Source organism: Haemaphysalis longicornis, unplaced genomic scaffold (genome assembly GCF_048455015.1).
Source record: "Haemaphysalis longicornis isolate Haplotype H1 unplaced genomic scaffold, Haemaphysalis longicornis Haplotype H1 scaffold_9, whole genome shotgun sequence".
NCBI classification, from domain to species: Eukaryota; Metazoa; Arthropoda; class Arachnida; order Ixodida; family Ixodidae; genus Haemaphysalis; species Haemaphysalis longicornis.
In genome coordinates this window covers 28,660,724-28,682,907 of record NW_027526460.1, presented here as the reverse complement: position 1 = coordinate 28,682,907, position 22,184 = coordinate 28,660,724, and the positions used below count along the sequence as shown (strand labels likewise).

General features: G+C 46.9%; 2 protein-coding genes across 2 annotated transcripts; one reads left to right on the top strand and one right to left on the bottom strand.

Moving 5' to 3' along the window:
• Positions 1–656: 656 nt before the first annotated feature.
• Positions 657–10,735, bottom strand: LOC144152577 (transmembrane protein 39A-B). Its single transcript, XM_077683885.1, has 5 exons — positions 10,298–10,735; positions 7,709–8,137; positions 6,033–6,195; positions 4,431–4,666; positions 657–2,788 (listed from the first exon to the last, which is right to left on the bottom strand). The coding sequence occupies exons 1-5, from the start codon at positions 10,372–10,374 to the stop codon at positions 2,431–2,433; spliced, it is 1,263 nt and encodes a 420-aa protein (XP_077540011.1). The 5' UTR covers positions 10,375–10,735; the 3' UTR covers positions 657–2,430.
• Positions 10,736–10,867: 132 nt separating this feature from the next.
• Positions 10,868–18,359, top strand: LOC144152578 (vesicle transport protein SFT2A). The gene is made up of 5 exons (XM_077683886.1): positions 10,868–11,122; positions 11,208–11,459; positions 11,689–11,724; positions 13,410–13,498; positions 17,552–18,359. The coding sequence occupies exons 1-5, from the start codon at positions 11,051–11,053 to the stop codon at positions 17,589–17,591; spliced, it is 489 nt and encodes a 162-aa protein (XP_077540012.1). The 5' UTR covers positions 10,868–11,050; the 3' UTR covers positions 17,592–18,359.
• The last annotated feature ends 3,825 nt before the right edge of the window (positions 18,360–22,184 follow it).

Genomic DNA, 22,184 nt, shown 5'->3' with positions numbered 1-22,184 from the left:
GCGAGCGACAACTTGCTGGCGCGTCGCTTTCGCAAATGTGCAACCACCGCGCTCCTGCTCCGCGGAGTGTACAGCAGACAGTTGCACTGCGACGAGCTCAGCTGGTGCCAACTGTTGGCGCTCATTAGCATCGTGATGCACCACTTCGCTTCACCTCTCTTAGACGGCAGTACCATCAAAATAGAGGAGGTTATAGGAAAGACATATGGCACGTTCATACGGCTGCCTGAGCTTCAGCTCGTAGTGGAGTCAGTAAAGCGCCTGGCACCTCCCATTGTGGCGACGTAGCATGCAAGTCAAATCCTGGCGATTTCATTTCCGTGACAGATACGACGTCAGTAAGATCTTGGTGGATACCCGCATAAAACACTTTCGTGTTAAAAAAAAGCAAAACGTGTCGGAGTGTGCCGCGTCATACCACTTGCAAGATAAACCCCAGTGAGGTTTGTGGCGGATCCAGAAGAAGGTTGAAAGGGGAAAGTGAGTTCCCCTACCCGACCAAGCACCCCCAAAAGTGGCACTACCAAGCTTACAGAGCATGCAATCCCTCGCTGCCTCCTAACCTTGCTCTAATAAAGTTTCTGCCAGACCATACTGCCTCCCAAGGGCTCACTCTGGGTCCTCCACATGAGGTCAGAACATGAAATCACTAGCCATTATGAAAAGGTTCATTTATTCCTTTCCAAGGCTTTGACGCAGGCACCGGGATCGGACGACAATTTTTGTGGACACAAAACTAACACCGGCAAAGACTGAATGTGTGCTTAAAGACGTCGCGACTAATGTGCCACAGTGTTTGTGATGATGTCATGTACAAGCCAGTATATACAGTGGGGTTGAAATACATGGGTAGGATGCCCAAGCATTCCTATTTCAAAACCAAAAAGCTTTTTTTTCCCTTTTCTCCCCTCACTTACTGCTTTTCTGCTTCGCTTTTCCCCAGAGCATCCCTCTCTCTTCCAATTCTCTGAAGAAGATGGACAATTATAGCCAGGCAATAAGGGCAAACACAATTCACCAAACTGCACAGCAAAGCACTGCCTAGAGGTCCTGGTGTAGAAATTGTAAGAAGCACAGCAAGAAAGGCTGACAGCAGCTGAGCAAGAGTTTCCACACTTTGTTTCTTAATCGTATTACTTGGATGCTAACATACAGTTACCACAATGATAACTCTGTTTTTAGTGATCACCCTATTACATCACACCTGACGTCGTGTACAGTAAAATTTCAGTTTTTCGCTATTCCCTCAATAAAAAAATACATTCTTTAGTGCTGCAGCAGAGTTGAGTGAGTGACCCAAAGTTGTGCTTTGTCTTCACGGCCCCTTTGAACAGAGTATTGACAACCTTGCAACGGTGGGCTGAATGAAAACGCTCTCGACAAAACAAGTGGTGCATGCACTACCCATGCAAGCTTGACAAGATGTGACATGCTGCACTAGGACACAATGATGACAAAGAGTGCAAAAACTATCAAATTTTTCGAGACGATTCCTTGTTCATTGCCTCACTCAACTTATCTTCAAACACAATGACTTATCACCTACTCTAAGTGTTGGTTGCCTTATTTGACTATTTACACGGAATCGGTGTTGCAGAGACAATTTAGAACTTTACCTGTGAGGTCGTGTGGACTTTTGCGTCACTACACAAAGCTTCGTGTTCACTTTTTCTTTTAACCTCTTCTTTTTCCCCCTTTCTTCTGCCCTACTTCTTTTAGGGCCTTTACTCCCTTCTCCCGATCCCAGCAGAGTAGCATGTAGGCAGGAACATGCCGGCAAACCTCTCTGCTTTCATCTAATAAAGAGCTCTCTCTCTCCCTCTCTCTCTCTCTAAATGCATAGCAGGTAACCCCAATGAGGCTTACTGGCCACGAGGCGAATCCTCTAAGGCATCGCTTTGTATAAGGTGCATGTGGTTTGCAAACCAGGAATTTTGACCACCAGCTTCCCATATTATTCACCACATAATGCCCCCCCTTACCCGGTGATGCCTTAGAGAATTCACCCACAGTGTGATTGATAAATAGCCATCTTTGTCGCCAGAAAAGAGCCAAAAATAAAAGTCGCATAATTGGTGTAAAGCGCACAAAACTAATTGCAGGCTGCCCCTCCATACTCTCTTCAGATACGAGTTAGTCTGAAGACAGCGGTACACCGGGATGAAGCTGGTTCTGGTCAGTCGTTCCGGAGCACAATACAATAAAGAAGAGTGGGTTGATGATGAAGTCCTTGTGTTCTTTCAACAGGCCGCAGTTCTGAGTCGAAGCATGTTCACATTCCTTTGCACACGTGCCCTCTGCGTGAGCTCCTCCTCCGTTGTTCCAAGTCCAAGCCGTATGCTCGGCTTCGGAAGGAGGGAGCGGCGGAGACCGCTTGGTCACAGTCAGTTTTGGGACACCGACACAACAAGCGCCGCACGGGCATCCTTCTCAGGTGGTGGCCATGCGCTCGTGCAGCAGGCGCTCGGCGTCATAGACCTTGTCGAGCACCAGGTAGTGGCGGGCCAGGCGGAAAAGGGTGAGCGCGTTGAGCAGCACCAGCAGGGAGGCCGTGAGCAGGCGGTGCCACTCGGACGAGCTGGCCAGCAGGTAGAGCAGGAAGAGGGTGTGCACCACCTGCAGAACCAGTGCCCCGCCCACCACCAAGGCGGGGCTGCGGAAGAGGCCGTAGAAGCGGCCGTGCCACGGGTGGCCGGGCTCGGCCGCGTTGCTCGCCCCCTCCGCCCGGAAGAACTCCCGGCTGTGCTTCACCAGGTTGTTCTGCGGCCACAGCACCGACTCCGACCACCTGCACGCAGCAGTGTGGTCCACGGGTCAGTGGGCAGCCAACGCTCACAGCAACCAGAAGGTGCATACCACCCACCGCGGTCGGTGGCTCAGTGGCTAAGGCGTTGTGCTGCTGAGCCCAAGGACGCGGGTTGGATTCCTGGCCACGGCGGCCGCTTTTCTAATGGAGGCAAAAAGCAAAAACGCCCATGCGCCCATGTGTACGAGATTTTGGCGCACGTTAAAGGTCTCTGGGAGGTCAAAATTAATCCGGAGCCCTCCACTACGGCGATTCCTCATCGCCTGCGTTGCGTCGGTGCATTAAACCCTACAATCAATAAAATCAGAAGGTGCACCACAGTTGGGATTGAGGGAATCAAGGTATAGGTATATTTTAACAACAGTGCGCATTACACATGCACGTGCCCTTACTCACACAGGGTGCTTTGCGTAAAATATGTTGCTGGGAAAGTTGGTGCACAGCAGCTAATGAAAAGGGTGCTGAAATCAGACACATAGTAGGAGGAAGATACAAAGGAAGTGCATATGTTCGTCATTCTTCCTCTGTGTGTCTCATTGTAGCACTCTTTGCGTGAGCTGATTCACATCACTTGGACCAAAAATTACAATGAGAAATGCCGAATTTTTCAGCAACAAAAGATACTGACAACCATTTGCAATATACCACAAACCATCGTACCCACGAATTATGCAATGGCTAAGGAAATCGCTCATGATAAAAAAAAAAAAGGTATCTTTACCCAGTGTACCTAGAAATATTCAATTACAAACTTGTAGAGGATTCAAAAATATGCCACATACCAAATTTTCTGTGAGAACCCCTTGGAATAGGACGAAATTTACAGTGCTGAAATGCTTAAAATTTTATGCACAGCGGCGAAATGTGGCCAACATGCTGACAACAATCACAGCATTACGACTGTTATCACCACAACTGCAGCTGGGCACACTGATGCTCAGTGCAAAAGCATGGTGAGGCACATGGCGCTATAATGATGCTCTCCAGTGGCCACTCATCAAGCGCTTGTCTTCTACAACAAAATATTTATAAAAACCTACTGCACAAGCATGATTTATAGGAGGGGACAGGGGACCTTAACAATTTGTACTCAAACGTTTTTGGGTGGATTCACCCATTAACTACTAGCACGAAATAAATAATACACTTGCATGACCAGACACAATGCCAAGTTGTCCATTTTCCATTTAGCCGCTCATTAGAAGAGCTGACTTTAAGCACTGAACCAAGCTTCTAATTGTCCCACGAGATTGCACCAACATACAAAAATTGAGAATACACGCATTCTATGTAATGTTTGCATTGTGGCCATGTCGCTACTGTCTCATAAATGCGACCTACTACACCCCACACAGTACTCCTCTTGATGGCTTCTGTGGTATCAGTCACCAAGGACTGCATCCGTAAGGCTAGGCTGGCACTTAACCCAGCAACAATGAATATCGGCGCCATGTTCAAGGTTTGTGATAGATCCCTTTAAGAGGAGATGGCCACTGAAGGAATGGGAGGTCGCAGAGCCAAATGTGATTGCATATTTAGCCCCTCTTCAGTGATTGCCAAAGGAGTGTTGAAAATGATCTAATCTGCCTATTTCTCCCCGGCAGCCGGTTAAAAGAAAACTCACAGGTGGTGCGGGGCGTGCACATGGCGGGCCTCGAGGCGCCTCCAGCGGCCCAGGTGCAGGGCGGCCCGGTGCAGGGCGTCCAGGTAGCGGGGCGGGAAGAGGTGCGAGGCGTGCAGGGTCAGGGCGGCCAGCCAGGAGAGCAGGCCGTGCAGGGCCAGCGCCCAGGGCTCCAGGTGCAGTGTGCTGGGCACAAAGCAGCACGGCTGCACCGACGCATAGTACGCCACCAGCAGCGCCTGCAATGAGGAGGGGCAGGAGGAGGAGCGGCGGCGCAGGCCAAATGTGAAGAGTGCACCCGGCACACAGGAAGTGCTTGTGATGTCTCGTAACGTTTATGGAACCCTAAGCGCATGTTCACACACACACACTTGTACACGTGCGTTTTCAATGTGAGGAAGCATCAGTTTGAAATAAAAAAAGAGATGTCGACCAGTCCAAAGAAAACGTTCTTGACTTTTTGGCATCTAGCACAGAAGTCTTGTTCACAATGAATACATCACCAGAAGTGGCTTGTTTCAATGGGCTTGAGTGATCACTGCAAAGAGCGCATGTAAATCAGGTTTGGATTTCCTGAGGAACACTCAGCTATTTCCCCACCCCTCTTCCCACCAAACAGTGTGCTGCTTGCCACATTGCAATGAAACACGGCAGCTTTCCGACGTACTGGTATTTCAGACCTCCTCCAACTATGCAAAGCAATGCCTAGAAGTCACCCTAATTTTGCTCCCACTACAGTTCGAGTTCAAATACAGTGCTTAAATATGAAGTGCGCCGCACATTTTAAGCCTTGAATAAATTGCATTTGCTATTCGATTCGGTCCTCAGAACACCTTTAGCGCTTGAGATGTCCAAATTATTTGAACATGAGAAGTTGGCTTGGCTGGTAGTGCTAACACCTGTCCTGGCTTCATTACACAGCAGCCACCTTTGTGCTGGCTTTCCCACGTGCCACTGTAGCTATGCAGGAAGGTGCTAACATACCTGTCAGAGAGAAGATGGCTCTCAAATTGTCGATGATCATTTTTGAAATAGTATAGCTTAGCAGAGTTTTGGTTTGGGCTAGTTGGTACCGGTAATCCATGACTTCGTGTAGCGCAAAAAAAATCAACAGAGGACACAGGGAGGCGACGGGCAGCACAAGTGCTACAAAGATAGAAAAGAACAGAATAGAAGCAAGGCGTGATGAAATTTGCACACAATTATTCGCACAATGTTGTAACATTGACAAAGCACTTGTGCCCGTCACCTCCCTGTTTCTTCTGTCGTTTTTTTTTTTTTTTTGCGCTACACGGAGTCGTGCATTTTTGAAAAACTGAAGCTAGTTCCCTCACCAGAAACATTGGATGCAATGCAATCACACATGAAGCCTTTGAGATGGGGATTGAGTGCAGAGATTTTGCGCTAGTACTTGGGATTAAACACAGATACTCTGCGCTAGCACTTGAAAGGTACATCTGTGGTCTCCAATACATTGGCACTTCAACAGCAGGTCACTCAACCGTGCCGCAGTTAGCAGAGGCGCAACTTTCAGAGCTGCTGTCATAAGGGGGTCGGTGAGGAGACCAGATGGAGAGATGGAAGGAGGGAGGGAGGGAGACGTACCTGGAAGAGGCAGCGCTTGATCCGCTCATTGAAGTCCCGCTTGTGGCGCTCCACCTCTGCCCGCACATCAGCTGGCACGGAGGAGCACACGTGTGGCACGGGGGGCGGCAGTTCCCGCACCAGCCCTGGCCGGGGCCCAAAGAGCATTATGTGGATCACCCCCCTACACCAGGCAGAGGAGAAGAAGAGAGAAGCGAGCAACAGATGGCCAGGCTGACGATGCTGGCTCCTGGCCAGAACAGAGCATCGCACTACTGGGGCACGGTTAGGACAGACCGTGCAGCAGGTTTTGGTCCCGCACTGAAGAGACACCGAAGGGAGTCGTAAAACTTCTCCATCCTTTTACTAGCTTAAAGTATAGAATGTGTAGACAAAGATACAAGGCTTTGAATGCAAGATATGCATTCAAACGAATCCGTTTCCTTGCACTAGGTCCATTGTCGATCTAGCTGATGTGACGGACTCTAGAGTCCCCAGTGCGGGATTTAACTGCTCATGAGAACATTTTTTTAACATAAATAAACTGTGTGTGAACAAACAAAATGTTGATATCAGGTTAAAACTGAACTTTTAGGGATGGTGTCACAGCGGATATCAGATCGGCACAAGGTCACTGCAGGCTTTATGGATGAATTAAGATTCTCTACTTGCACTTAGCAGAGAAGTAATGTGTTAGTACATGACTTTAGTTACACAATGCAGCCACAAATAAAGACAAAACCTCCTCAGTGCCCCTTCAACAATCAGGCACTGCTAAATGGTAATACTCTATCATTTTACAAATAGTGGGAAGTAAAGTGAACATAATCAACCGAGGACTGATGCATGTACGTCCTCCTCTGTGCAGGTGCAGCTATCAGCAGCAAAACGGGCCCGGACAGGACCACGTTGTTACGGATACCAGTAAATAAACTAGCAGAAACGAAAGATACAGAAAATGAGTTGCAAGCCCGGGCTTTACCCCGGAGGCCCATTTTAGGGATCAACTCTTGTTTTGCATTGGACAGTGTTTTGGGCAATGTTATCTGAACAAGGCGGACAAATGGCCAAGAAGCCAGCTTTCCTTCCCCTTGATGAATAAGCTTTGAAATGGCCCTTGCATAATCTACAGCCAACATCAACAACAGCAGCACTGTTTCTGCTCTGCTCCAGCCAGAACACATGAATTCAGTCAGAAGAAACGACAGTTTGCTGGTTAGTTTGAAAGCCTTTTCTTGTTGGTTTGATTTGGTCCCTCAACTTAATGCCCATTTTTACATATTTTATGAATTTGGTTGCCACTCTGGGCCATAAACAGGAAGTAAATAGTTTTTTTTCTTCTGTTTTCATTTATTTATTTATTTCCCACATTGTCTTTCTATTGTGTTAGTGCTGTCCTTTTTGTCCTTTATGCTCATTGTAGACATTCCTTTTTTTTGTTTGTTTGTTTACTCACACTCCGTATATGCCCCTCCTGATAGGGCCGAAGGACTGGCCTGCAGTATGCTTAAACAAACAAACAAGCAAACAAATAAATAAACAAATAAATGAATGAATGAATGAATAGATTAATGAATGAACATATGAACAAACAAATGAAAAAGTAAATGAATGAGTAAATAAATAAACAAACAAACAAATGAATGAATGGATAAAACCAAACAAACAGCTGCAGCAAAGTGCGCGCCAGCACCCACGGGTAGGCGAGGCAGAGGACGCTGAAGAGGCTGTGCTTGCAGCACAGGTGGAAGGCGGCCCAGGCCACGAGCACTGCGGTGGCTGCCAGTGTGGCCGCACGGCAGGCGGCCGTGGCCCGCGGCTGCCATCCGGCCGGCAGCAGGGCGGCCACGAGGCGCTGGCCGAGGGCCGCGGGCAGTGGGTGGCACGTGATGGCCAGGCTGAGGGCGGACGCGTGCGGCTCCAGCAGCTCGTAGTGCAGCGCCTGCTCCTGGTGGGCGTGCGGCAGCCACCAGGCGGCCCTGTACAGGTGCACCAGCTGGCAGGCCAGCAGCACCACCGAGAAGAGCGCCGCCTGCACCTCGAACACCAGCTCCCCGTCTACGGGAAGCTCGGGCAGCTGGATGTGGCGCGCCTGGCTCAGGGGGCCCTCCTGGCTCAGACCCGCCCTGCGCAAAGAGGGCAGGGGGGGGAGAGAGTCTCGTCAACAAACCAAAACCTCCTCTGCACTTGCAACAGGGCTAGACGCACTTGAAGGGGCCATGAAGACAACATACAACCTTGTTCAATTTGAAAGCACTAGCCTTTAGTAACTCCCTGAGCCCCATTCCAGCCCTGAAGGATGTTTTTTAACATAAATTTCACACTTCACTGATGTAACATGGGCAGGAGTGTGATGCAACAGAGGCCTGCACTAAAAACATAGTTGTCAATGTGTTAGCAGCACATTAGCATTCAAGTGATACAATCAGACAGAACTAGAGGCCCCATACAATCTCCCAGTAATGTTGTTTGGCGGTAACTTCGGTCGGCAGACGCCAATCGGACAAACGAGATTTTGTGGTGTCAGAGAAGTTGCCACAAAGTGGCTGTTTTTGTTTGTTTTTAATATATTGATTATTTGTCTAGAGTTTGCAATAAAGTTAACACCATTGTTACCGGGACAAAGCAATCTTCTTAATGAACCAAACTTGTATTTTCTCATCCTGGTCCCTTCAACAAAAGACCAGAACAAAAACGAGAGAAGGCACGGTAACACTCATACTGTGCACGCGCTCATTGCTGCTCTTGTCTTTGGTTAAGCGCTTTTAGTACCATTCATGCATCATCGGCAGGTTCAAACCTCGACCCTTTCGATCTGAAGTCCAACTAGGCAACTGTACACGTGGGTGATTTCACCGCTCCCAGAGGGTTTTTGTAATCTTCTGGTGAACTCTGCATGCAAGCTGCTATAACAACACATCCCAGCAGTTGGATTAATTGACAAAGTGGAAATTCGGGCTGGCTGGTATATTAAAAACTTGCCGAAAATAGTGCACGGTCAGGACGGAGAATGGACAACAGGACGAAGTGCTAAAGTCGTGTTGTTGTTCTTTCATCCTGTCCATACACTGTTAGAAAGTACATGTGCTGTAAGCTTGGCCATTAGAAAGTGCTTGCGGTGCTGATGCTCTAAACCACAAGACGCACACTGGAATTCAATAGAACTGACAGGCTTTGCAATAGTGGTGGCGTGGCAAAAACAGAGGCAAGATCGGTAGATACTGCAATTCAACTTCAATATTATTGCAGTAGTGTGGTCAGGAGAGAGGATTGGCAAAGGCGCTCTGCATTATGAAGCAAAAAAGAAATAAGCACACCCTTCGTGCCACGTGTTTCTTGACATCTCCTATCAGGTTGCAAATGGTTGCAAAGGGAGAGGGTTCATCTCGGGCTCCTCAGTGCTTCCCACTGGGCTATGGTTGTAGAGAGAACGCATCCCATTTCCGGTTCCCATGCAGCACAAGAAAACGAAGTTGGAGCTCATGGCCCCAAGAGGAAACCGTTGAGCTGTTTTCTTGGCAGCATGCACTTTTTCTGGTGATACGCATCATCAGGTGAAGCTTGGACTGTGGGTATGCCAGGGGTTTATCCAGAATTTCGATTCTGGGGGGGCGTCGAAATCCTCCTGGCTTTGGGGGGACTGCTGGGGGGTGTATAAATATCCCTGGGGGGGGGGGGGGGGTGCTGTGGTTGTGAAATCTTCTTGAGGGGGTGTCTATACATAAATCCCTAGTGTATGCTAAAGCAGAATGGTCTTGTCCCATGTGTTAACCTAAGAAAAAGATGAGAATTCATCCGCTTTGATGGCATGCTACAGGGTTCACTTTCAATAGGGATTTCACTCAAACTAAATTGTGCGCCCAGCAGCAACCTGCCCAGAATGACTGATAAAAATTGCAACGAATGTAGGTATATGACACGCACAGTAACAATCTGCGTGGCATGGAGGCGCATAAAAATGTGTTTAAAAGACTTCGGATATTTGCAACGAAATGTCAATCGACAGATGGGAGCGTGGAATGCACAGTCCATTTTAGGCTATTTGTACCAGCAGTGAAGGTAGACAATAGAACAGTACTGCAACTACTGGCGGCCTTAAAAACGCATACTTTCTTCAGTAATTAAACCCATGTGCCTCGTTTTTTTGCATGCAGTCACTTGATCGCGCTAACACGAACGCCAAACCCACACGTACGCCAAACCCTCGGATGCACAAATACGTCCCACAGCACTACGATACGGTGCCAAGCAGGCACACACACACGTTAATGCAAGGCATCAGTTACCTCTCATCTGTCGGTATCACAGCCTTGTTCGCGCCGGACTTGCCGAAGTTTCTTCGAGCGTTCGTCACCCGAGTCATGTCGTCCTCGATTGCGGACGGTCGGAGTAAATCCTTAACTGGCCGCGACAGCAAGTTACTCTTGGTAAATCTGACTTCAGGCTTTCACTGAATGTTATGTCCCCGACATCGACAGTTCGAGCGACCGAAAAGTTCCACCAGTTCCACCTGTCGAACCTGTGAAGGCAAGTGCGGGAACTTCCGAACTACCTGCAGCAGTGACCACATGACTACAGCAACCTTAGCATTTCAGGAAGTTATGTTGGCTTCTTGTTTTCTTTTTTCCTTGATACTACCGCTTCCCTAAAAGTATCAGCAATTTCAGAGAAGTCCGCTCCTGTCCGCCAGCAAGCGAAGTAGCCACATATACCAGCAGTAGCAGAAGCAGAAGTAGTCACTCATTTGTCTAGTGCAAACACCAGCACTAGATGACGCTGGCAAACGCTAAATTCAAAGCTTATTCGAAAGAGCGCATGACATAACTTCTCTATCGCTAGTATAACTACTGTAGTGCGGTGGAGCGGTGCAGCAGGTGGATGGGCGGCTTTCTTTTGGTGCTTTAGGGGCTTACTTTAGCAGCTTTGCCCTAGGAGCTGTTTGTGTTCAACAGGTCGCGTGTGTAGCTCTTTCTGTTTCAAGTTCCGCGAAATCATGCAGCTGGGCTAAAAGGGCCCTTCGAAACTGCAACGAACGAACGATGGACAAGTTGAAGAGAGCGCTGAGCGGCGGCGAAGATCGCGGCGATGAAGAACAAGGCATTATGACCCAGGTGAGACGTGTTCTGCGGCGTGACCGTGAAACGTCGCCGCGTCGTACGCGATGTGTACTGCAGCGCTGTGCTTTCTCCGTTCCAGATCGTGGACAGCTCTTCCCTGAGCTGGTCCACGAGAGTGAAGGGCTTCGCCATCTGTTTCGTGCTGGGTTTCGTCTTCTCGCTGATAGGCTCCATTTTCATGGCCTTCCCCGGCGGACTGAGGATGTTCGGCCTGTTCTACACGTTGGGTAATCTGACAGCAATAGCGAGCACGCTGTTCCTCATGGGACCCCTCAATCAAGTCAAGAAGATGTTCGCACCAACCCGGGCCATCGCCACCTGCGTCATGTTGGTGAGATACACGTTTCCGTCCAGGATGTAGTTTACAAGATTGATGGGCTGTTGTTACAGTACATGGACAATGCAATACTGTCAAGGCGTGCCGGGAATGTGTATGACGGTACTTAGAAGCGATATTTGTCGCTTGACAGCATGACAAGATATGACTGGCGGCAATGTGCATATGCTACGCGATTGTCATCGTGGTTAGTGGCAGTTCTCACGGTGTTCCTTGTTTGCAGGCATTCCTGGTGCTGACACTCATGGCCGCCTTTTGGGTAAGTTCGATGTTCATCATTTCATGCCGTTATTATGCATGCGTCGCACTGTGACGAGGCTGTACACTGACAGCTATCTGTGCGCTTGTAACGGCTGTTGTTGCCCTAGCCTGCTCACCACAACTGAAGGGGCACCATTCTACAGCCAGTGTACTCCAGCGCAGTCATCAGACGGCTGACAAAATGTTGCAGGGGCAAGAGCTGGCTCGAATCCTTGTAACCGGAGTGACATGCATTTCTTTTTGTCAAGCATAAGCTGAAATATTGTGACATCTGTACAAATTGAGCAGAGTTTTAGTTGGCTTTAGCAGTGCCCCAGCTGTATGAAGGAATTTTTTTGAACTAGAGGAAGATTGTACCCTCCCATTACGTGCTTTCTGCACCACAAGCCCCTGCTGTAATTCATGCATGTACATGTGTTGCATGCTGCTTTAGACATCAAAATCACATGCTGCTTTATACAACTTTTGTTGTAAGCAGCTGATGGAGGTCTTCTTGAAATCGCTCGAAAGTTCCTTCAAGTGGAGAATATACAGCAGAATATAGACAGTACATTCTGAGGATAAACGTCTGAGCAATTTATGCACATTTCGAAAATATCCCGCATATGAAATTTTTTTGTTCGGGTTTAATTTGTTTGCTCCCAAGTAATGGCTTTCACTTAACTCGGGACTGTTCTAGTGGAGAATAAAATCAAAACACATTTTCCCGACAAAATTTTTGCACAGTAGGCAGGTAATACTATGCCTAGAAGCAGCGCAGACAACACAACACAATGTGCTTTTACTAGGCATCATGTACCAACTCGATTGATTGTGGGGGTTTAACGCGCCGACGCAACGCAGGCGATGAGGCGCGCCGTTGTGGAGGGCTCCGGATTAATTTTGACCGCCTGGGGATCTTTATCGTGCGCCGAAATCTCGTACACACGGGCGTTTTTGCTTTTCGCCTCCATCAGAAAAGCGGCCGCCGCGGCCGGGAATCGAACCCGCGACCTCGTGCTCAGCAGCGCAACGCCTTAGCCACTGAGCCACCGCGGCGGGTATCATGTACCAACTCACCCGATCCTCCATTCTAGCTAAATACTATGCCACTCGTGAGCAGGACATGGATGGTTGCGCTTTATAGCACACAAAAGGCACAAACCAAAAAAATGGCAAATTTGGTCGCCGCTGACAGCTGCACGAGCAGCAATATTACCACTGCCATTGTACAGCCTAGCACTGCCTTTTGAAAACTGTCACACTCGGTGAGACTCACCTCTGCAGAGTGACGATTAAATTTAACGGATAAGGAGCACTCCAGAGTGCCGCTTGTTGCTCCTTGTTGGCCTTCCTTGGTGGTGCCCTCAAGCAAATCGACCACCACTCCTGTGCGTCGTTTGCTTCTGCACAGACCTGTACATATTTTTGAAGTAGTGGCACCACCACTCCTGTGCGTCGTTTGCTTCTGCACAGACCTGTACATATTTTTGAAGTAGTGGCAGCAGTGTAGGAATTGGCAACCCAGGACAGTCTGTTTTGTGTAAACAAAATATTGAAGGGGATGGAATAGGTGTGCTGATTAATATGCTTAATTGTATCAACTGGTTTTTGCATGGGAGGTGCCAGTTCACCTATGGCTGTCCATCCAGCTGTTCATGGTGACCCTTGTTCATGTTCTCAATACTCCGCATTGCCTTTCAGTGGAAGAATTCATTACTGACCATCATTTTCTGCATCATCCAATTTCTGGCCATGACTTGGTACTCTCTGTCGTACATCCCGTTCGCCCGGTAAGTGTGACACGAACTGCCTGCTTGTGTGCTGTATCTGCTTGACAAGTAGTACACATTTTGTATGCAGAACCTTTGTAAAAGCAGGGTATTGGCCACAGCCGAGTAGTAAATTATTTACTATAACTATCGGGCACATTTACTGTAACTGCATTGATGTTGCCATTTGAAGTGTGAGTGTAAGATTCGATGGGCAGTGAATCTTCGCTCATTTTGATATCGCCTTTAAAATGTCGAACAATGGCACACTGGAGTGTGACAGGAAGAAGAGGTAATCTTGGAAGATTGCAAGCCTGTTCCCTTGGGATTGGGAGAGCAGCTTTCTACTGCATAACAGATGCCTGCAGTAGGGGGTTATACAGAGTGTTACATCGATGAATGAGCTTCTTTAAAAATTGTTCCTGAGCAAACCGCTGCTTTGCTTGCACCCAAACTTTATATGAAGGTTGCATTTTGTGGTCTATTCTGTTTAACACCAAGAACAACAACGGTACTTACCTGTTTATTCTAAAAGCCAAAAAAGAACAAGAAAATGATTTTTGCTTATGGAAAAATGGCGGCCAATTTGGACGCTGATGCCCAACGTGGAACGGGAGTGCCACGTGGGGTATGCTATGCAGACCGAAACACAGGGTTCTTGTCAGAAAGGAGCCAAACGAGGCGGCAAAAGATCAGAAAACCTTTTTGGTCCCAAATACTTACGTAAGTGTTTATACGAAGCATAATAAAATGTTCCCACGGTTCATCATTTCCAAAAGCAATAAACTTTGTTTTATGTGGTTCCGAATCATCTGCTGTCTGCAGTTTTCCCCAGATTTTCAAAATCACTCTCGCAACTGCTTCTTCATAGTTTGTTCTCGTTATACTTTTATTGTGTATTTCTGTGTCTGTGCTTGTGTGAGATCATTTGTCAAATGATCTGATAACGGCATGTCACGAGCTCTGACACGCATGTGATCAGTAATAAAAGCAAAACAAGAACAAACCAACCAACCTGAACGAAAAATGGGGCGCCTGATTTCGAAAATCTGGCACGGCAGATGACAGATGATTTGAAAGCAAGTGAAACAAAAATCGAACGTTTATAGGTATTGCCAATGTTGAACTGGGGGAATAATTTATTATGATTAATATCAGCTAACATGAAACTATTTGTGATCATCAAAAACTAGTGGCGAAGAGAGGTTTTTATCTTTAGCCGCTCTTGGCTCCAGCATCGCGTGTTTCGGTCTGCATACCCTAGATGACACTGCTGTTCCAAGTTAGGCATGAACATCCAGATTGGCCGCCATTTTCTCATAGGCGACAAACACCAAGTGAACCCCCAAGATGCGTCGCATCTCCACAGGGTTCCCCTCGCGGGAAGGTGGGGTAATTTTTTTTAATTTGTTTTCTGAATAAACAGGTTAAGTGCTGTTGTTGTTCTTGGCGTTAGAACAAAATAGACCACAAGATGCGACCTTTCAATAAAGTTTGGGCGTGAACAAAGCAGCGGTTTGCTCAAAATATTTTTTTGAAGACACTTATTTATTGATGTAACACCCTGTATATGTAGGCAGTACTCAGTTTCATGCCTGTGCAGGCGTGCACGTGTTAGAGAACGAAGATGTGTTCATTATGTGGTCACGTTAATTGCACAAGTATGGCAGTTGCAAAATTCACAGGAGCGAAATTACGGAATTATTCTTGTGGAGCTGCACAGTAAAAAAAAATGCGATGATTTAGCATAAGAAGAACGCTGCACACTCAAGTGCCACTTTCGCTTTAATGAGGCAGTTTCATGCATGGTTTAGCTTTAGTGGGAGAGTGAAATGTTGCCATAGTCATTTGAACGATTCCAGGACTTCGTGCCGCCCCGAGTTCTCGTAGCCACTTTGGTGTTGCACCATGAATCTTGGGACAGGAAAGGATTAAAGGGGCCATGCAGACAGAATACAAGTTCATTTTATTAAAAAGATTTAGTGTTTTATAGTGCCCTCAGCAGTTGTCCGGCAGCAAGCGATGCTTTCTTCGCTGAGAAATTAAGCATTTTAAGCCAAAATTTCAATTCTCCCGCCAAATCGTTTGTTTTCGTGACGTCGACAATGATGCATCCAGAGCAGGGCCTTAAAACTAAAGATAGCATGCTGACCAGGGCTGCTACCATCTCACAGACAGCCATTTGGTTATCTTGTTTACCACCAACTTTCATAGATGGCATTGCAATACCGATGAAGTGCCAGTGTGTTCGTACTTTGTTTATGGGTGGACTTCTATACCTGCCATATTTTTATTAGCGTTCATACTAATCGTTTTCTAAAACGTAAGTTATGACTTGACAAACGTGGTCATGTAAGTGACCATGCCGCTTTATGTCAGTTGGTCAGTGCTGTGTCAGACAAGTCCAATGCGTTCGACAGCTGTCTTTGGCAGTGTCAGCCGGCAAAGTGCCACACTAACTGCTTTGGCGTTTATGTGTTCGTTCGTAACTTTAATTGTTCACCCCGCCATTCTTACTGCTATAAAAAGAATTCGCCCTAAATTTAAGCGCATATAGCTCGTTTGGCAAGTTTATAAGCCCCGCCTAACTTGCATTTGCCGCTGCAGCTAATCACACAACCGTGCATATGACATCATAGGTTGTGTTGTGGGAAATGGGCTAGTGGGTCGCATGGCCATTTCCTTTTTTCCTAATTATGTAGCTTATTTGAGCGAAGTTTACGCTAAAAGTGGTGTCAGTATGATCCTAACGAGGCGATCTTTCGACTTGCATGGCCCCTTTAAGCATAACTGATACATCCTGTTATGTGGAGTTTATAACCACACAAAAATGTTTGTTCCTGGAAAAATGTATTCAAATGTCAGTAGTTGCGTTAACCAACAAGCTTGAGTGGGCAAGCTAGGCCATTGGGGCACCATGGTACGTAGAGGCAATGAGCAGACCTCCTAGATTATCACGCAGTGGTAAAACTGCTTTCCGAACTGCTTTCATTACACTGATGCTGTGGTTTGACAGGTGCCTTATACCCCTATCACATGGGCACTTTCAGTCACGATTGAGTCGATCCGGATCGAGCTCAATCCGGATTGGGCGCTGCTACACGGAAGTTTCAATCGCGATCGAGCCCGATCCCGCTTAAACTCAATCCCGGTTTCCCAAGCGCGATCGGGCGAAAGCGGTGATACTCTCGTCCCCTCTGACCAATGGCACAGAGGTTGACGACTTTAGCTAATGCCAAAAATTGTATCAAATAGCTTGACCCAAATAGGCGTGCGGTAACATTTATATGGTTACGTATACCTACGACTGCGCAAAGTCACCAGGCGCTGGTTACGCAGGACATTTTTAGCGCCATCTGGCGTACGTGAGTTCAACTGGTGCAACTTCTGAATCGCGATTGAAACGTGCCGTGTAGCAGCAGCGGTGCGTCGAGCGTACTCGAAAATTCAGTCGCGCTTCGGTTCAGTCCAGATTGAAAATGCCCGTTTAACAGAGGTATTAGTACAATGCATCGTCTTTAGTTGAGGTAATTTTAAATGTAGAGCATTTCAGTAACTCACGATGTCACCCGCGTTGGTGTCCGTAGTCCGCACCGCACCCCTCCCTACTATATAAAAAGAAAATACTATCGGCGCCAGGTTTCGATCCCTCGACCCTGCGGGCGGAACGCAAAGTACATGATGCTCTAACCACCGCGCCACGAAGGCGACACAGCATGGGACGCTACTAACGCGCCTTATATCGTTGACTCATTCAAATTACTGCTGACGAGCGCTCTCTCGTCAGCAGTTGCCACAAGTGCAACAACATTAACGTAACGCAAACTACTTAACGTCGTGCGCCCCCGTAAATGCTCTGCATTTTATCGTGCCCCTCGCGAGGGGGATGTTTATACAGGAACTCCTACTTCTAGCGGACTCCTGGCGCCCTCTTTCTGCCATTGTAGAGACTATGAGGCGGTCTTCCAAGGGCACCAAATTTGAATTCTACAAAATCAATTTTTGTTGTTGTTCGACTGTGATGAGATGCTGAGGCGAAGCTTTGCTGATCACTGCGTGTCTTGCTCCTTGCAGGGATGCCGTCACAAAGTGCTTCCAGTCGTGCATCAGCTGAATGAGCTTGTGTTGTGTGGTGCCTTTCCGGATGTCACGTTTGTGGGTTGTAACGGTTTATCACTACCAGAGTGTTGTTGCTGTTGTTTGTGCACCCTTTGCCACAATCATGGTTGGAGAGACATATTTTTGATACATGACTGTTGTATTTCGATGGGGTATACAGTGTTGCATGGCAAGATTAATAAACTGTACTGTTGTGTGTGTGTGTGTTGAACCTCGCCTGTCTGTGCTGTTGAAAAGGAGGAGCTCTCGGGAACAAGGCGCAGCCAAATGAGGGACAATTACGAGTGAAAATAACAAGCTGGGTCTTTGGCAAAAAGGGTTTTGGCCTGTTGTGAAAAGTGGCAGACAAACAATGGCAAGAATAAATTGAGCTGTATTTTTTTCTACTGGAAGCTTTTGACACACAAGTTTTGAAGCAAAAAAGCTAGAAGTGTAAAAGCACATTACTGTACTCCTTGATTTGTTTATATTACGGCTGCGGAAAGACTATAAGCACCGCTTCTTAGTTTGTTTCTTAACTTAGTACAACTAATGTTGTGCTTGTGATCAGCATGCCGCGATACATCTGCGAATTTTTATCGCAGCCACTTGTCAAAGACCCAAGTGCCCTCGTAGGCGTACCAGCCAAAACAGTGGGCCTGAAAATATTGTGAAGTACACAATCAAACACTTAGGCCACTTACACCTACCCACAGTTTAGTAGAAAAGTTAAGCAAGACCTTTGTTCAAAGCAGTTCAGTGTAGTTTCAAGGTCTAAAGCTCTCTAAAAAAAAGGGAACCATAGATGTTTATGTGGAACATTGCAGCCGATTTCACCAAAATAATGCTTGTATAATCAGTATGCAGTGAACCCAATTGCCACTTTCAGCTACTACCATGTGTGTTCTGATTATCTATCATCTTTAGCAGTGTGCTTCAGGTTCAAGCATCATAAAACTGGTCCTAGCTCATTTAAATGAAAATAATCCAGCTGTGGAAATGTGGCATCTAGCAACATTTCCAGTGTGTCCATAATACGGTATTTTATGAAACAGACTTGTGGATGCACTTTTCCATGGCTGACGGACTGTAATAATGGCATTGTTTAATAGACCTGCTTCTGCGCACAGTGTGTGGCTTATTGGGTGCCATTCAGCAGACCGCTGTAAGACCTTGGTGGCCAAGTGTTATCTCCACTGGCCAGAACACGTTACCCCCGTGTCTCCAACTGTTGTCCTATAATCAAGGTGTTCAGTGTTGCTTTACACGAAGCGGCAATATTTGCAAATATTTAAATTAAGTTGATTGTTTGTACACGCAAGGACATATTTTCAAGCATGAAGAAATATTTGCCTATATTTGTCACATTTCTGTTTAAATAAAAATGGTTTCTGTGGACACAATAACATATTTTCGAGCATGAAAAGTACAGCGTTCAGTGTAAATACAAATGTCACTATGGGCCCAGTTGACCTTGATAAGACCCCTAGTGTCTGCATTGAGCTTTGAAGCATAGGTAGACAATTTCTGAATGCAATTATGTCATGTCGCAACTTACCGAGACAGGTAATGTTACAAGGCCTAAAATGCTACTACTAAGCCTTGGGCAGTAACTAGTTACTGGTAACGCGTTAGTGGTAACTAATTACTTTTTTCAGTAAGTTGTAACTGTACCTAGTTACTTCGAAGTTGGAGGAACTTGAAACTGTAACACTTACTTTTTTACGCATTTACCGCAGTAACTTAAAATATCGTTACTTACTTCTTTATAAAAAAATTACCTTACGGCAACTCGTTAAAGATGTCGCCAAGAGATTGAATTCCCTGCAGAAGACCAATTTCGGAGGTGGGTTTTAATGGTGATTTCTTAAAAATTTTTCTTAGTAGTGAGTGGAGTGGAAACGAAAAAAAAAAAGTGGTGATTAGGCCTCCACCTAGCCCACAGAGAACAGGACACCTAAATCAAATCGAGGGTGTATCAACAAAAAAAAGTTGGTTTGGTATTGGGCTTGAGCGTGCTACCCTTATAGGTTCCCTTCGTCTAGTGTTTCACCGCACGAGATTTTGACTACCTGCATACTTTCGTACCTTCCTATTAAATGCTATTTGGTTTTTGACTCTATTAAGTTTTGTACAGAAAAGTAGCGACATTACTTTTTTCACAGTAACTGTAACAAGTTGCTTGTGGGAGCTCTGTAACTGACCCGGAGAGCCCGAGAGAAGAAATGAAGATGATCGAAAGAGGCCTGCAACGGAATGGCTACCCAAAGCATTTTATTCGAAAAGAGGCAAAGAGGGCGACGAACACGAATCCGCATCGAGATGAGCAGGCAGAAGCGTCCACAAGGACTGCGTCGAAACGTGCGGCGATTCCCTATGTCCCACACATCAGTGAAGCTCTAGCACGCATTTTCAAGAAACGCGGTGTGCACATGGCGCACGTGCCCACTAGCAAGCTGCGTTCTGACCTCGTCAACGTGAAAGACCCCCTCTCACGCTCCAAGTTTCCAGGTGTTGTTTACAAGATTCCGGGCGCCGAATGCAAATCAGTGTACATTGGCGAAACGGGCAATCTGCAAAGAATAACAACGCAGAACCGGAACGATGCAAACAAGGGCCAAGCAAAAACAAGCGTACTGGCGGAGCAGTGAGAAAACGGAACACGCGGTTAACTGGGACAAGGCAAAAGTTCTGACAACCGAGCGCAATCCGTCTTCTCGATTGCTGCTCAAATCGCTCATCATTCAGACGACGCCCGACACTATCAACAGAACGGACGGCAATCTGCACCATATCTATGCGAACTCATTGCGACGCCTAATGCTCAATGTATAGCTTCGTTTTCCACGGCACATGCTCATTGTGAACAAGGTATCCGAAGGGGTGCCGTAACATCAAACAGCTTTTTTGACTTGCTCAGTGACCTACATTTTATCGTCGCAATAATGCTTTTACCTGACCAGACGGTATTCCATCAAACACTGGACTATGTAACTAACAGTAACAGTTACTTTTTTGGTTTCAGTATCCAGCGCTTACTTTTTACTAGTAACACGACTACGACTGCTACTAGTATGTTGTTTTTGGAATACGGTAAAACTCAAAGGGAGTCCTTTTTCAAATGGAGTTTTTTTTTTTTTTTTTTTTTTTTCAGAATTAGGTAGGGAAATAAACAATGTCAAGCCAGTACACCAGCAGCATGAAATTCCAATTGCTCTGGTGCCGTTTAAGCCTCCATTGTACTGCAAATGGGTTGACCCCACCGGTTGCATGCATCAATAGAGAATACGCTGCATACATTTGTCTTGGTTAACGCTACCGTTTTTCCAAATCCTTTCCACCACATGGCACAAGCCAAGAACTTGTTTGAAAAGCTGCGAGACCTCAAAAAAAAAAAAAGGGTGGGGGGGGGGGGGGGGGGGGCAAATAGGGCATTGACATTATTGCTGTCAGAAACATTTCTATGCCATATTGCAGGTATCGCTTCAACACATTTCTGCTCAAGCGAATCAGATTCTGGTAGGATCTGTAGCAGCAACAGACATTCCGTTCAAAACAAATGAAATTAAACAGTCTTTACTACGGATAGCACAAGCTTCAGGCCTGTGGTGAGGTGTAGATTAAAGGCAGTGTGAAGTGGTATTCGATCTAGCTGGCGTCTTCTGCAAGCTTCGTTACTGCACTAACCTTCGTAGGGAAACATACTTTACTCTGTAATGAGAGTTACACGACTGCAGGGGTGGAACAGGGTACATGGGTTTGGGAGCAATCCTCGGAGCAGGCAAAATTGCCTTTTGTAGCAGTCTTGGAGCAGCCAGAAAGTCCGTTTGGCAGGGGGCCAGCAGGGGCTGCTGTGCCAGCCCACTGACAATTAAGTTTAATCTATGCATCTGCTATATCAGCAGTTCTACCGTGCAGTAGAAACTACTCTGAACCAGGAAGGCAGTTCTTGTGGTATGTCTGAAAATGTACAATTTGCAGTTATCAAACTTCGGCCCTAGTGACTGCGCCGCGTTATCACTGTTCAAAGGGTAAACCACATGAGCAGAGTCGAAGGGGATTAGATAGCAGGCCTAACTCCGTGTCCGGTAAACAGCAGTGCTAAGCAGGCATTGCGCTGCTGAGCACGAGGTCGCGGGTTCGATTCCCGGCCGCCGTGGCCGCTTTTCTGATGGAGGCGGAAAGCAAAAACGCCCGTGTGTTTGAGATTTCGGCGCACGTTAAAGATCCCCAGGTGGTCAAAATTAATCTGGAGCCCTCCACTACAGCGCGCCTCGTCTGCGTGTTAAACCCTGCAATCAATCAATCAATCAGCAGTGCTAAGCGAACTCTTGGCAGCATTCCGTAACATTTGCTCAAATTTGCTCTGTCGAACAGCTGTTCCACTGCATGCGATGGAGAAAGTAGCTTGGTCTTCGCTCATCACGGGGTTGCAATAGTTGAACTGTGCGCTGTACACTATGTAACGAGAGCATGATAGAAGGCATAATTAATGCTGGACCAAGCTAGCCCCCCGAGTGAAAAAACTTGCACCATCTTCCCGTGGGGAACCCTGATGAGGATGCGAAGCATCATGGGGGTTCCGTGTGGTTCCATTGTGTTGCCGTTA

What these genes read in the sequence shown, in the direction of transcription:
- LOC144152577 (XM_077683885.1), bottom strand. Translation starts at nt 10,374, where the DNA reads ATGACTCGGGTGACGAACGCTCGAAGAAACTTCGGCAAGTCCGGCGCG. An exon ending in GTCCTCTGCCTCGCCTACCC is followed by an intron (nt 6,196 to 7,708) that starts GTGGGTGCTGGC and finishes TGCCTGGTGTAG; the next exon opens with GGGGGTGATCCACATAATGC. An exon ending in TCAAGCGCTGCCTCTTCCAG is followed by an intron (nt 4,667 to 6,032) that starts GTACGTCTCCCT and finishes TCCTCATTGCAG; the next exon opens with GCGCTGCTGGTGGCGTACTA.
- LOC144152578 (XM_077683886.1), top strand. Translation starts at nt 11,051, where the DNA reads ATGGACAAGTTGAAGAGAGCGCTGAGCGGCGGCGAAGATCGCGGCGAT. An exon ending in AACAAGGCATTATGACCCAG is followed by an intron (nt 11,123 to 11,207) that starts GTGAGACGTGTT and finishes TCTCCGTTCCAG; the next exon opens with ATCGTGGACAGCTCTTCCCT. An exon ending in TCGCCACCTGCGTCATGTTG is followed by an intron (nt 11,460 to 11,688) that starts GTGAGATACACG and finishes CCTTGTTTGCAG; the next exon opens with GCATTCCTGGTGCTGACACT.